Source organism: Triturus cristatus, chromosome 2_1 (assembly GCF_964204655.1).
Source record: "Triturus cristatus chromosome 2_1, aTriCri1.1, whole genome shotgun sequence".
Taxonomy (NCBI): domain Eukaryota; kingdom Metazoa; phylum Chordata; class Amphibia; order Caudata; family Salamandridae; genus Triturus; species Triturus cristatus.
In genome coordinates this window covers 11214679-11229198 of record NC_140581.1, presented here as the reverse complement: position 1 = coordinate 11229198, position 14520 = coordinate 11214679, and the positions used below count along the sequence as shown (strand labels likewise).

Here is a 14520-nt window from a genome sequence, read left to right as displayed (position 1 = left end):
CTAAATAGAAAACTCAAGCACGCTAATATTAAACCAGCCATCTTTGCTGCTACCCTGTGTAACAAAATTAAATTGTGTTGATCCTTTCAGGAAGAAATAAAAAGGATTCATTCTCTCTCAATGTCATGTCTTTGAATGGAATTTTAGTTTGTTGTTGTGCAGATGTTCATCGGTGTTTTTATGGTTACAGTGATGAGGGCTGCATCTGTTTCAGTGGGTTTCTATCAGTTATTACAGGTTTAAGCCACAATCAGGATTGCCTAAATATTAATTTCCTGAATAAAATTAGACAGCAGAATGTAATCTGGAAACTGACTTCTGTTTGTGATGATCTATGCCATGTCAAGCCAACCAAGCCAGCTTGCAGCATAGGTGCAGCTGTTTCACAAGTGATTCTCCCATTCCCATCATACGAGGGATTGCCTCTCAGCACACACAATGCTTTGTGATGTCAAGAAACATTGCTTCTAAGGTATCTAATCTTTATCTTTCAGCAAACACTATTGTGTACGTAGGGCATTGCTTTCCACTGAATGGAGAAGACATTCTCATCACAACAAGGATTGTAAAGGAGGACTGCAAAAACCCTATAGAGTGCTGGAAAATCAAGTAAGTGACAGGAGGATGGTATGAAAGTACCACAGCACAAGGGCGGCCAGGATGATGACTTTGCTGTATTCCATGAGTTGTTCCGTTGTGTAATAGGCGCATCATTCCTCTTCTGGCTTGACCTATTGTTGGTGTGTTGACCCTGATCTTTGCAAAGTATGCATTGTTGGCTTCTGTTCTTTCTCTCTTCTATGCATGTTGGGCAACATCTATGTGCATGGCCAGCATTGCCTCTGGCTCCAAGGTTGTGGTTGGCCAACATATGTATGCATGACTAGCTCCGCCTCTGTTCTGTGTTATGGCTGGTTAACATCCATGTCTTACATTTGGATTTTTCAGTCTTTAGCTCAGATGTATACGAGAGGGCTGATGGCCGCCGCTGAAGAGAGTCATAGTTATTTTGTGGAATTTCTGGGTCCAATGCTGTCACAAAGGCAGAGTTAAAACCTTCCAACATCTTGGATACTTCCATGTCATTCTCTGGTGGTTTAGGATGGAACGTCTCATTAAAAGCTTCCAGAGAAAGGTCACGCCATGGTCTACGCACCTCTTTTGTCCATCCTGAGTGTACTACTAAGCTCGTCAGGTAGGGCGATTGAATAGAAAACATGATCATAGAATGGTCTGTCCATGTAAGAGGGTCCGGAGGGTTACTGGTCAGATGATCTATGTTAGAAAAAATTAAGTCAAGCGAGTGGCCAGCCAGTTGTGTAGGGCCTTTAACTCTTTACTGAACACCAATCCACTTTTTGCCACTCCACTGCATGCTACTCCACTGTGCTCTATTTGAGTGTATGGTAATCTACTGTAAACTATTCCAGATTATTCTAGTCCATTCTATGCCATTCCAGTGCAAGCTATTTTACTGGAAGCTACTACTATACGCCACCCCACTTGAAGCCACTCTACTTGATGCCACTCCCTTGTATGTCACTCCACTTTATGCTAATCCACTGTCAGAAACTCCACTGTAGCCACTCCACTTTATGCTAATCCACTGTACGCCATTCCAATCTTCGACATTCCACTGTATACTACTTCAGTTTTTGCAAATGCACTCTGAACTATTCGACTGTATGCAAATCTACTATACACCTCTCCAATTTATGCTATTTCACTCTACACTACTCTACCGTATGCCACTCCAGTGTAATTCAGTACAGTTAACACCACTCAACTGTACGCGACGCACTGTCCATTATTTCACTCTATGGCAGTGCACTGTATGCCAACTCAATCTATGCTATTCCACTGTATGTCAGACCCCTACACACTATTTCAATTTATGGCATGCCACTGTACGCTAGTATGGTCTACCCCACTCTACATTATATTAAAATTCCACTGTATCCCACTCCACATTCCATCAATTAAATCAATCACACTCACCGCCACTATATGCAACTCTACTGCATTCTACTCCTGCATCACCGAAGTCGCAAGATGGGTGAAAAACAAATGACTCAAGCTCAACACAACCAAGGCGTAAGAAGTAATCTTCAGCAAAGACACCTCATTCTGGGACTTCACCTGGTGGCCTGCTGATCTCAGACACACATCCTTCCAGGCAACCTACACCGAGAGCCTCAGAATAGTAATTGACAACCAACTCCTAACGGCTAGGGCGTCGACCTCAATTCTGGGGAACTGAGTTTGAGTCTTGGTAAGGACGCCAACATCTTGTGAATCTGGACAAATCACTTCAATTAATCAATCAATCAATCAATAAAAACTTTATTTCGGTTTTGTTAAAACAAACCATAAAAGTACACACAAGTACGACACAATAAGAATAAATATTGGGAATAAGTTCATCATTAGGATACATCAGTGCTGAGTTAGCAGGAACTTTAGGCGGTGCATACTTATAAATCCAGGCATTTTCTATATATAACAGCCGACTTTAAAAACTCTAATACAAAAAGAATACTATCACTACATAGTAGTTGTAAATACATCATGGCAGGTCTGATCTGATAAAAATAAAGTTTCTTTAAAAGCGGGACCAGATAGCTTTTGCGGGGCAATTCGTAAAATTTACATAAAAACATAATGCAGCATGTCCTGCGGAGACTTTCCGTCGCAACCGCAGGATGCTGCTTCTTTATTAAAAAACGAAATATATGGTCTGACAAGCAAATGATGAAATAAATTCATCCGAAATCTAGTTAATAAAAATTTCTCATGAGAAGACAGAGATCCCATTAGGTAAGGATCAGTGTGTGGAGTTGTTTTTAACATAAGAAAAGTCCTGACGCTTGATTTCTGTGCCTCCTTAGCTTCCCTCATCATTTTCCTGTCCATCATGAAGGCGTTTTTTGTTGCCTCCACATCCCCCTTAATAATACATTCGGTAGTTTCGAATAGCTCACCCCGCCCTAAGCTTAAAAAACCTTGCCTGATATATTTCAGCCAGGGTACAGCAGATGAGTTATCCATAGACAAGCAATCTTTTAAGATCATGTGCGTTAGGGGGATATCTGGGTTTAACCATAGTTTTAACCAGCAAATCAATGGTCGCAGGGAAAAAATATCATTGATATACTGAACCCCCAACTCCTCATGAACAGTGAAATTAGATGTACCTTGTGGGAGACACAGTAAGCGTTTCAGGAAAGTATTCTCCACAATCTGTAACCACTCACCCGAGCTATACCCCCAAATTTCACTTCCAAAAGATGCCATAGCCACTGATTTGGCATTATATAATTGCAACATTGCACCAGTAGGCTTTTTCCCCAGTTTCGAGGCAAAATTAAAGATAGCTGCGTTCACCCTAGTAAAGTCCCCTTTCATTTTCAGAATGTATGGGCCCCAATTCAGTTTGTTGTCAAAAAGGACACCAATATAGGAGAACGTGCTAGAGATGGGAATCCTTTCATTGCCAACATTACATTGAACATTCTTTTTTGGGGTTTGGCCTACCTGCATAATGAATGATTTGGAGTTATTTATTGTGAGATCCCTGTCTGACATAAAAGATTTAAAAGCAGTTAAGAGTGCTTGGAGACCTCTTTCAGTCCTAGATATAAGGACCGCAAATCACTGCATCTCCCTGTGCCTAACACAAAAAAAGAATGTGTCCTCATGTAACGCAACTGGTGCTTGTGTAAAGCACACTGGTACCTTAAGGTCACGTTTGCGCTATATAAAACTCTGTTAAAAAAAACCTCACCATGGCTAGCCAAGAGCATGCAGTATCCGTCTCCTGCTCAAAAAGATCTTTGAATGACTCCCCACCAACACTCACAGAACACGTGGAGAAGTGTGGCTCAGGGGTTAGAGGCGGCAGACCCGGAAGCTGAGATCGGTCCTGGACCAGGGTTCAATTCCCCGCCTCGGTGGGTCTTGGGCTAAAAATTCCACAGACTCGATAATTCTCGCCCCGGTGCCTCCTCGACTCACGGGTTCACACTCTGCGACTCTGGGCAATAGCTTGCTTAATCTCCACAACGGCCCCTTGCGGTGGGATGCCTGACTTTCACCTTGTGGATACCCTGCTATCTCACAGGGGAATACCAGGACGGGTTCCCTAAGCAAGCGCCGGGAAACCTACAGCGGGTAGCTGTGCGCTATATAAGCTCAACTACATTTTACATACATTTTACAACCATCACCCACGTGCTCATCACCAGCAAGCTGGACTACAGCAACACACTCAATGCTGACATCAGCACTCACCAGACCATACAAAGCTCAGTGGCCAGGCTCAGCTCCCAGCCCACACTCTCATCACCCGGCACCTCCAAATGCCCCACTGGCTTCAATCCACAAATCAGCGCTCTTCTAGTTCCTGACTGTAGGAAATGGCCGCTTCTTGCCTGGCCTCCGATGCAATTTTGATAGGAGAGCACTGGATGCCTGCTATTCAGATCCCTAGGGCCAAATCTCGTTCCCTGATACAACATGAGTGGACGTATCTGCATGAGCAGGCATGCCCCTGTGGGATCTAAGTCAATTCTTAGATATTGAAGGTAAACAGCGATGCTATTTTAAGGCATCTGCTGGATACTGGTGAAAATGAGTTCCTCAGCTAAATGATTGCTTCACTGAAACTAGAGATGTTTGGTATCAAACATCTAATATTAATAAACCCATACTGATTCCAGTGATGGTTTTATTAATACATGCACCCAGGGGGCACCTTAGAGGTGCCCTCTGAAAACCAACCGACTGCTAATGTACTCACTGACTGGTGTGGACCAGCCTGTCACCACAGACATGTTTCTGACCCCTGCAGGTAAGAGCCCATGCGATCTGAGGGCAGAAACATTTCCTTCTCAGGTCAGAGTTGTTATCAGCTCCTCCAAGCAGGATGGATAAGTAATCGGCATATCAAGGCAGGAGGCTTCAAAACCCTCTGCCGCCTTTGATATGTGACCCAAGGCTTCCCCATCCAGGGGAAATGGCACCCATTCCCCCCGGGCCCATTTGGTACCAAGGCAGGCGGGAGAATTAGATAGTCAGGAGGCATGTCCCCCTCTTAGGCTACTACCACACCTAAGGTGAGCTACCTCATGTGGACACAACTCTTAGAGTTCCACCATCTCAGTTTTAGCAGAACTAGGCTTTCTGGGTCAGGGTTATGCCAGCTTCACACACTAAGTGGTCATATAGAGGGTATAGAAACTCTAAAGATAATAAGCCTATTGGCTACTTATTGTCACTCCCCGTAGAGCCTCTAAATTGAGTATTTAGGTGGCACCCCTGTCACCAGGAACTTAGATTCGATGGATCAAGAATGATAGGACAAAGAAGAGCCGTGAGAAAAGCGAGAACTGAAGACTACTGTAGACTTTTTGCACCAAACAATACCTGCCTGCACAAAGTCCCAACAATCGTGACCAGCAACTCGTTCTCAGCTGACCAGCTTCCAAGAACCCCGCTAGAGTGCTAGCCCTTCGCATATTATCAACAATCTCCCTTGGAGTAGAGGGGCTACTCCCGCCAGTCCGCAGGCACCGAAAATGAAGGATTTGGTTTAACGAGCTGCCACTCCCCTGCAAGCCCAATGCAGCAGCTTCCCAGGAAGGGGACCCTGTGCTGCTTAAGGTCAGATCTGTACCCTCAACAAGTGAGAGGAAACAGGACCAACCAGAGCCATGCAGGACAGAAACTCAGGCTACCGACCTTTTTCTGCAAGAAAAGACTGTGAGCGTCCAATCCAGACTCCAATGACAATGAGACTGATAAGCCATTGAGGAACATAAGCACAGCAGAGACCCATCTCCAGGATTATTCAGTTGTCCTGATCTTGCACCATCTACCTGCAAGACTGACAACCGCAAGGTCCTAGGATGCACAGAGGCCAGCTGACATTCAAACTTTGGTGGCCCCCTTCTTTCTATCAATGTATTGCACACAGCTACCAACTCGACCAGCACTTCTACACCCGGCTTCCCCAAGGCAGGTAACAAGTAACTGCTGGTGGTCCTTTGGACTTTGGCCACCTACGATTGTATGTCCGGAAGGAGACCCACAGAAACCAATTGCAAATAACTTTATGCAGCATCTGCCTGTCCTCCCATAGGAAAGCAGTGCTGCATAAAGACGCATTACAGTAACCCATTTGCTTACCTGTAAAAATTCTTATTTAAATATGTACTCACTTGATAATAAAGTTCTTGGTATCAAAATATAAATCAAAATGCAGCCTTACTTTCTAAATTGGTCTCGGATTATTATTGAGTGTATGTCTCGTGCATTGCCTCTACGAGTACAACAGATGCTTAGCACTACTCTCCGATAACTGATCACTCACACTACAGCAAAAGAGAGAATCTGGTTTATCAGTTTTGCTTCTGTAAATCAATTGGGGTTCGTCTGGACTCTCGACACAGTATACCTCTGTTGGTCAACTATATAAAGAGCCAGCTTCCTACACTGATGCACTAATAAAACCTTACACAACATTGGCCCCATATATGTCAAAGATGCATAAATGTCCACAAAAGTACCAGCCACCTCTGCTTAGTTGAGAATCTACACACACACTCCCTGCAGAACCAGATCCAACAGTTGTGTCTTCCCAGCTACCTATGCACATCAGAGCCTTCTCTTCAGTTCCTGAATTCCACATGAGACTGAAGACCTGGCTCCTCATATAGCTCCGACCTTGGCTCGGGCCATACAGTTCCTAATTCAGTGTCAGGATACCCTCCTGGGTGAGTTGTTCATGACATGACATGACGTAATATGAGACTGATGATGTTTCACCATTCAAAGCCTAAAAACACTCAATAATACACCATTCTGATTAGATTGCTGTTGTTTTCTCATTAGGTTTATGTTCATCAAGACCAGATGGAAACCTTGCTTTGTTGAGTAAATAAATGCTTGCACTCACAAGCAATGCACAACCAATAGGGTGGGTTTACACTTGCTGTTGTGCGCAGACATTATGGGTGCATACATTTGTGTGCATGCATTACCACATTTTAAAAAAGACATCTTGGCTTTCAAAATGCAGATTTTTCCTTTTTTCCAGGATGTGCCTGTTAAGCTTGCATTAATCATTGTAAGAGTTCTGTACTTTTTCACGTTCTAATGATAGTTGGACAGAGTTAAACATTTGTTTTGTCTTTTTTGTATTTCTCTATCACAGGACTACTCAAGTAACCTTCACCAGGATCTATGTTCAATAAACTTCAGTAGGGTTCCTATAAGATGGGCTACCAGCAGAGGACATTGCCACAGAGGAGAAGAACTTTGCTTTTGTGAGGAAATACCAGGTTGTCCTGCAACCAGTCACCTCACAGTCCATGTTAGAAATCACAAATCAATGCCTTGTCTGGCCTGCCTGTGTACCCCACTAGTATGTATTTCCTAACCACACGTTTGCTGTGACACCACTTGATATACATATCAATTTCTTGATAAATATTTTTATCATAAATATTTTGGTCCCTGAATTTTTTTGTTTCATGTGGTGGTATGAAAATCAATAAAAGAGTTTAAAATGGTCAGGCGCCCTGAGCAAATGGGGGACAGGGTGCCATTAGTCATGACACGGGCAGGAGCCCCACTTTCTACAGGAAATACAGACATCTAAGTGTTTTCCCCTGGTGCCATCATCAGGAGGTGCGGAGAGTTCAAGGGGCTATTTTAACTGACTCATCCCTGGAGAAGCCCTCTTTTGCCCCCTTCAATGCATCCATTGTTGTTTTTGAAGCTGCAGTCACTGGCTGTGAGCCTTCCCCGGTTCTAGCCTTCAAGTAGCAAAGCTTTGCTTTTGGGATTAGGCGCACATTTTTTAAGCTTGTCAGGCTGTTTGGTTGCTGCGGGTGAATTTGTGGGAGTTGGTAGGTATCTCCTGGATGCAGCATGCCTCACTCAAGTGCATGGTCCACTTCTGTAGGCTTTGTTGATTTCTTTTGATTTGCCATTTGGAGTGGATGAGTCTCTGTATAGCCACGGCATGGCTTCCATCTTTCTTTGTGTGAGGATCACATGAAGTGTGTTGCTTGGAGTGGGTGCGTCTCTGTATAGCCACGGCATGGCTTCCATCTTTCTTTGTGTGAGGATCACATGAAGTGTGTTGCTTGGAGTGGGTGAGTCTCTGTATAGCCACGGCACGGCTTCCATCTTTCTTTGTGTGAGGATCACATGAAGTGTGTTGCTTGGAGTGGGTGAGTCTCTGTATAGCCACGGCATGGCTTCCATCTTTCTTTGTGTGAGGATCACATGAAGTGTGTTGCTTGGAGTGGGTGAGTCTCTGTATAGCCACGGCATGGCTTCCATCTTTCTTTGTGTGAGGATCACATGAAGTGTGTTGCTTGGAGTGGGTGAGTCTCTGTATAGCCACGGCATGGCTTCCATCTTTCTTTGTGTGAGGATCACATGAAGTGTGTTGCTTGGAGTGGGTGAGTCTCTGTATAGCCACGGCATGGCTTCCATCTTTCTTTGTGTGAGGATCACATGAAGTGTGTTGCTTGGAGTGGGTGAGTCTCCAGGTGGCAGCTTCCTTTTTGTTTTCTTTCTCACATTGCATTCGGAGTGCCACTTGGAGCGAGCGAGTCTCTGGATGTCCACAGATTTGATTGATAATCATTTTACTTTTCATCGTGTGAATGAATGAATAAATGTATGTTTCAATTAATAAAAATCTTGACAAAACCATAGTGTGATCGTACTGAAATTAACATATTATTAATTACCAAATTTTACTTCTAAAAAGGCTAAAAAGAAATAATGAGCCAACACTAACTGAAGTTTGCATTCCAACTTGAAGCCTTTCAATGTTCATCGATAGTCACGGGTCTTCTATTAAAATGTTTAAAGGTGATGCACAAATTTGGCTAGCCTGGCCAGTTCCATTAGTGTTTTTCAGCTAAAAATAAGTTCTGTTACCCCTTTTCCTCTTTGCAAGGGTGGGTGGGATATTTTGAAAATAGAGGTTTTAGTAAAGTGTGGCATGCTTTCATGATACTTGGCCAGATGCAGAGAAAATGAGCTAAGGATTCATCATTAAATTTACACAACCTACAGGCAGTGACAATCTCCAGGCATTTCCAACGTGTGATTATGTCTCTTATTAGAAGCAACATTAGCCGGATTGTTAAAATTTGCTTTAAAATTGGTTTATTCATAGCACTATTTGAGTAAGGCTGGCATAATGTGTCCCTGTAGGAATTTACTAATACCAGGATGTTGCTTTCAGAGGTTTCAATGAGTCACATGTTTTCTTGCCAGGATTGATGTCAGATTTGGGACTTCAACACTTTTTTTAAGGATCCAGGGTTGATGGAGAAACGTGCTCCAGTTTGTCATGTATAGGTGTAGTTTGCTGCAGGCAATCTGCAAGAGCTCTGACCAGGGTTAATCTCTTCTATGGAGGTATCCTTAAAAATGTCCTTCATGGTTTTTGGGGGTGCTGCACAGATTCTGCGATAGTTTTGCACAATGGAAGCCCTGTTTTCATATGTTGGTTTCGCAGTATGTTTTCTCTGCAGCTTAATTTTGTAAAGTTATCTGATGAAGACGCTCGAGGAACAATCACATTGGCAAAGTTACAGACATAGAAGGTCACTGGAGATATTTCCTCAGTGTACTTTATGCAGCTGTATTGAAGGAGGCATACTACACATTTACCCACCGAGGTAGGACTTACTAATTAGCTGGTAGAAGGTACTCCACTTGAGTGGAGGTGTTGAAGAAAACAATGACCTCTTCTTGGATAAATACCCAGGGCAGAATTCATTCTGGAATTATGATCATTTCATTGAAATTAAATCTCAGCCAATTACTGTTGGAAAATGCATTTTTTTAAAGAGTTGAAATTCACTGAAAAACCAAAGATTACAGGGACATCATAGTTAGGCTGACATTTCACTCATACGAAACCAGAAAAATTCAGCAGTTACAGTTACCTGAGCTAAGTATAATTTACAGCCGGCCTTCTGACCTCACACATTACGTCACTCGTGACATTGTAAGTCGAATCACTGTTAATATCATGGATGACATCTTAAATTACATTACAAGTGAAATGTCAGCCTAACTATAATGTCCCTGTAACCTTTGTATTTTTTTGTGAATATGTATGCCGTGCACAGCAATACTCACTATGACACTGTTCTTGAAAGTTTTGGGAAATTTAGTAAAGATACGTCAGACATCGTCATAGGTATAGGCAAGTCAAAAAACACTTTTTTTAAATTGAAAAATGGTCCTAACTATAACTACCTTGTGGTGACCATGTTTCCGTAGAAAAACAGTTTTTGGTTCCTTTTGACGAATCTTCACCAAATTTAACACAACAAGTGTACTGTGATTCTTGATGTGCATGGAAGTTTTGGGGTGATCTGTCAAGCAGGGGGCAGAGAAAAAGGGGTATCAAAAAAAGTACGTGTATCCATGTTAACCTCCATAGGACCTTTAGATGAAACTACAGCCCAAAGCACTGGATTGAATTATACCAAATTTGTCAGAAAGGAAGACTTGGTTATGCAGATCACACCTTCAGGTATCTAATGTATTTAGTGTAAAACTATGCAAGGCCCAAAAAAATTTTTTTTTAAATACTGCTAAATTGCAAGATTCACAAATGACTTTTAAATGACCCCAATGTGGGTCAGGTCTCAGGGGAATAACATAAAGATAGGAGGGGTTTATGGGGCCCTAGGGACCATGACCTCCACAGGGCAGTACTTTTCATTTTTTCTGGGGGCCCTCCGGTGACTGCCACCTCCCTAGGGAAAATCTGAAATAAATGTGGGGGGCTTGAATGCCCCCACAGTCCCATGGACCACTGCCTCACCAGAGCATTTAAGTATGTGTATGGGCCCACACCCCGGGGAACACTACCTCCCTAGCACTAAACATTAAATTAATGCAGGGGCCCGTGTAGCACCCCTGCAGCACCAGAGACCACCACCTCACTGGGGAAATTCATTTAAATTAAGTGATGGCCACACAGCCTCATCACTGCCCCGGAGACCACCACCTCCCTAGGGCTAAGTACTACAATGTGGGAGGCCCGCGTTGCCTCCTCCTAGAGCAATAGATGGCCCTAGGGACTGCCATCCCCAAGGCCCACTTCTACTATGTGTCAGGGAGCCCAACCCGGGACACAGCTGTTTGCTATGGCTTGGTGGGATTTTTAACCATTCTCACCAAGTAATAGCAAACAACCCACTTTCGGCAAGCGAGAGCTGTGAAAATGCTCTTGCTTGCTGTAAGCAGAGGTTTCTTCTGTTTCCCTGTCTGCTGTCAAGGTAGCAGAGAAATAGACAAAGTACTTTCACACACAGGGAGCTGCATATTTAGCAACTCCCTAAGTGAGAAAGCAATGCCGGCTCATGCTGGAGGCGAAGAGCTGGCTGGGACTGTAGGTGCTTTGAGGTTTCCCCCGGAGAGGAGCAGAGAGAGGCTAAATAAATGTCAGAATCGAGCAGAAAGAGGCAGAATATAGATCAGAATGAAGCATCATAGAGGTGAGAAATGTGCAGAAAGAGGCAGACTATATATCAGAAACGAGCAAGAAGAGGCAAAATAAAGGTCAGAAATGAGCAGAGAGAGCCACAACAAAGGGATGCAAACTGCATGTCTAGTTATTTGACTGCTATGTGGAAGGAGTGTGGAGTGAATTACAAATTCACCACGCCCTATCACCCACAATGCAATGGTTTAGTTGAAAGGTTAATGGGCATGATCAAAGGACTCCCAGAAAAGGTTAGGCGAAAATGGGACCTTCTCTTGCCCTGCCTTTTATTTGCATACAGGGAGGTGCCTCAGAAGGGGGTTGGCTACAGCCCTTTTGAACTTCTGTTTGGTCACCCTGTTAGGGGTCCATTGTGTTTGGTGAAGGAAGGATTGGAGTTACCTCTCAAGCCCCCAAAGCAAGACATAGTGGACTATGTACTTGGTCTCCGCTCCCGGATGGCTGAGTACATGAAAAAGGCAAACAAAAACCTTGAGGCTAGTCAGGAACTGCAAAAAGCCTGGCATGACCAAAAGGCTGTACTGACTGTTTATTAGCCAGGACAGAAAGTGTGGGTGTTGGAGCCTGTGGCCCCAGCAGCTCTCCAGGACAAGTGGAGTGGACCCCACACTATTGTTGAACAGAAAGGGGAGGTTACCTACTTGGTAGACCTTGGAACCCCTAGGAGTCCCCATAATGTTCTCCATGTCAACAGGCTGAAGCCATATGTGGACAGGGCTGACATGGGCTTGCTCATGGCAACTGATGAGGGACAGGAGGAACAGAGTGACCCACTCCCTGACCTCCTCTCACAGAACCCTGACGATGGGTCAGTTGATGGTGTAACCTTGGCAGGCAGCCTCACTGCCCAACAGCTAACTGATTTCAGACAGGTTCTCAATGAGTTCAGACACATGTTTTCACTGACTCCAAGTCAGACTACCTGGTGCACTCATGAAGTGGACACTGAGGACAGTCTGCCTATTAAAAATAAAATGTATAGGCAACCTGACCATGTCAGGGACAGAAGTCCAGAAAATGTTGGATTTGGGTGTGATTGAAGCCTCAGATAGCCCTTGGGCTAGTCCAGTGGTCCTTTTTCCAAATCCTCACACCAGTGGTAGAAAAAGAGAGGTGAGGTTTTGTGTGGACTACAGGAGTCTCAATGCAGTCACTAGGATGGAGGCTCATCCAATACCAAGGGCAGATGAGCTAATAGATACTTTGGCCTCAGCCAAGTACCTTAGCACATTTGACTTGACAGCTGGCTACTGGCAGATCAGACAAGCTGATGATGCAAAGCCAAAAACAGCATTTTCTACCCCTAGTGGGCACTATCAATTTGTGGTAATGCCCTTTGGTTTGAAGAATGCACCTGCCACTTTCCCAAGTTGGTGAATACAGTTCTGAAAAGGCCTGGAAGCCTTTAGTGCAGCAGATCTAGATGATATTGCTGTCTTTAGCTCCACATGGGAGGATCACCTGGTCCACCTAAGGAATGTTTTGGAGGCCCTGCAAAAAGCAGGCCTAACTATCAAGGCTACTAAGTGCCAGATAGGGCAGAATCAGGTTGTGTACCTGGGCCACCTTGTAGGTGGAGGCCAGGTTTAACCATTGCAGAGCAAGATCCAGACCATAATGGAATGGACTGCTCCAACTACCCAGACTCAGGTGAGAGCCTTCTTAGGCCTGACTGGGTACTATAGGAGATTTGTCAAAGGGTATGGATCAATAGTGACACCCTTGAATGACTTAACTTCTAAGAAAATGCCCAAAAAGTTCAGTGGACAGCTAGCTGTCAAAAGGCATTTGATGACCTGAAGCAGGCCATGTGTACTGCTCCCATTATGCAGAGTCCTGACTACTCCAAGAAGTTAATTGTCCAAACATCTGAATTGGGGGTTGGGGCTGTACTGTCACAATTGAATGATGAAGGTCAGTATCAGCCAGTAGCTTTCATAAGCAGAAGACTGACCCCTAGAGAGAAACGTTGGTCAGCCATTGAGAGGGATGCCTTTGCTGTGGTTTGGCTCTGAAGAAGTTGAAGCCATACTTGTTTGGTACTCACTTCCTTGTTCAGACAGACCATAAGCCCCTCTTATGGCTAAAACAGATAAAGGGTGAAAATCCCAAACTGCTTAGGTGGTCCATTTCCCTACAGGGGATGGACTTTACAGTGGAACATAGACCTGAGAGTAACCATGCCAATGCAGATGGACTCTCTAGGTATTTCCACTTGGAACATGAAGACTCAGCTGGTCAAGGTTAGCTTAATGTGCCTGCGTTTGCGGGGGGTTGTGTAGGAGAGTAGGATCTGCTTCACACGGGTACCCTCACTTTTTGCTGGTGTTTCACTGTTTTTCGACTTTAGTCTGGCTGTGGCCCTGCTAATCAGGACCACAGCCTAGCTGCTTCCTCTCTAAAATGGTTTCCATGTACATTAGGTACATATCTAATTGGATTCAGGAGTGCCCTATAAGCCCCTAGTATATGGTATGCTATGTACCTAGAGCATAGGTACCTCAGAGGCCTACCAGGGGCTGCAGCATACAGTATGCCACCCCTGGGAAGCACTCCAAAATGACACCACAGGTCTGCTACTGCAGCCCGGGTAAGGGTGTGCTTGCACAACTTACTGTGGTATAGGCTACCAATATCACTACCCTATACAGACACATATAAACCTATAAGCCACTCCCATGGCAGGCCTTGAAAATCCTGAAGGCAGAGTGCTTGGTTTTATGTGAGAGGGTGCCCAAGCATGAGCTGAGCCCCTCTGCAGCTATCGGGAATACCTCCTTATGGGTGTTCTGTGATACAGCCATACCACATACTCTTAAGTGCATTATAACCTCGCGGTAAATGCTAATTTTGAGATGGCTGCATCAAAACATGTTGTGTTTGGTGTCAAACGCTTTGGAATACGACCCCCCCACCAGTTCTGGCAGCAGGGGTAGCATTCCACCCTTCTAGAGGGAGAGACATGTTCA

At 44.3% G+C, this 14520-nt stretch overlaps 1 protein-coding gene across 1 annotated transcript in view; it reads left to right on the top strand.

Moving 5' to 3' along the window:
* The window catches only part of LOC146863610 (uncharacterized), a 221331-nt gene extending 213827 nt beyond the window's left edge, over positions 1 to 7504 (top strand). The window contains exons 4-5 of the mRNA XM_085627637.1: positions 495 to 609; positions 7214 to 7504. Of these exons, the coding sequence (XP_085483763.1) occupies positions 495 to 609; positions 7214 to 7253 (155 nt within the window). The 3' untranslated portion in view covers positions 7254 to 7504. The remainder of the gene's footprint in view (positions 1 to 494; positions 610 to 7213) is intronic.
* The last annotated feature ends 7016 nt before the right edge of the window (positions 7505 to 14520 follow it).